Source organism: Cyprinodon variegatus, unplaced genomic scaffold, assembly GCF_000732505.1.
Source record: "Cyprinodon variegatus isolate N-32 unplaced genomic scaffold, C_variegatus-1.0 Scaffold69, whole genome shotgun sequence".
In the NCBI taxonomy this organism is placed as follows: Eukaryota; Metazoa; Chordata; class Actinopteri; order Cyprinodontiformes; family Cyprinodontidae; genus Cyprinodon; species Cyprinodon variegatus.
In genome coordinates this window covers 1,672,563-1,673,628 of record NW_015150522.1, presented here as the reverse complement: position 1 = coordinate 1,673,628, position 1,066 = coordinate 1,672,563, and the positions used below count along the sequence as shown (strand labels likewise).

Sequence of the window (1,066 nt, the reverse complement as noted above, 5' to 3'; positions counted from 1 at the left end):
TTGGTCCTTACATTTAGTAACTGAGCCTTGTTTTCACATCAAGCTCTTAGCTAAAATCCCTATTTAACATCTCATCTATTAGTGCAAGTGACTGGATCACCAATATCCTCAGACTCTCACCTCCATATTAAAATGAAAAGCTTTCACAGCTTCCTCCACCAGTTTCTTCTTTGTCTCCAGGTCCAGGTCCAGCTCGTTCATGCGACTTCGGTACAGCTGCTTAAACGCTTTAGCGCTGTGGATCGCGTCAAACTGGTAGAACTCCAGGCCCTCCCCAGTGGGCGGCAGCTTCAAAGCTCTCTGCGCAACCTTTCTCAGCACTTGACCTCCTGACAGGTCACCCATATAGCGGGTGTAGGCGTGGGCCACCAACAGCACAGGGTCCTCCTGGCCTACCTGGTGGATGCGGTCCACGTAGTGCTGTGTGGCCTGGGAGCAGGTGATCTGACTCTTCCAGTCTGGACCATAGAAATATTCGAGGTCGCGCGCTAAGGCTTCATGACGGTGAAGCTCCGCCGGGAAATATAGAGGGGCGAATTGGGGGTGGTCCTTATTCCTCTCGATCTCCTCCTCCATGGCCGTGTATGTGTGGTAAAGTGCTACGGCACCAAGCTGAAGGAGAAAATAAACAACTTTTTTATATTACTTTTGTCATGTACAGTGAGGAAAATAAGTATTTGAACACCCTGCTATTTTTCAAGTTCTCCCACTAAGAAATCATGGAGGGGTCTGAAATAGTCATCCAGGGGTTGACATTGGGGATTTTCATTTGCCCAGAAACAATTTTTACTTGCCCAGTAAAATGTTTGATAAATATAGTTCCTAATATTTATTTTTGTATATATATATCAATGATTGTTTTTTTTTTTTTAATGTTTTTTGTAATTCAGTATTTTTTAAGTTTAATGAACTCAAGCCTACATTACCGTGTTAACATGCTTTTCAATCCTTCCTACACATTCTTTTCAAACTAAACTTTGCTTTAAACTGTTGTGTGCTTGGAAAAATATTAATTGTAATGTTAAAAATCTAAAAACATATTGACAGGTTAAAAACTTAAGATAAA

At 41.7% G+C, this 1,066-nt stretch overlaps 1 protein-coding gene across 1 annotated transcript in view; it reads right to left on the bottom strand.

Annotated features, from left to right (window-relative positions):
- hmox2 (heme oxygenase 2) overlaps positions 1–1,066 on the bottom strand; it is a 13,475-nt gene that overhangs the window by 7,085 nt on the left and 5,324 nt on the right. Inside the window, exon 4 of the mRNA XM_015372194.1 lies at positions 121–612. Within this exon, the coding sequence (XP_015227680.1) occupies positions 121–612 (492 nt within the window). The remainder of the gene's footprint in view (positions 1–120; positions 613–1,066) is intronic.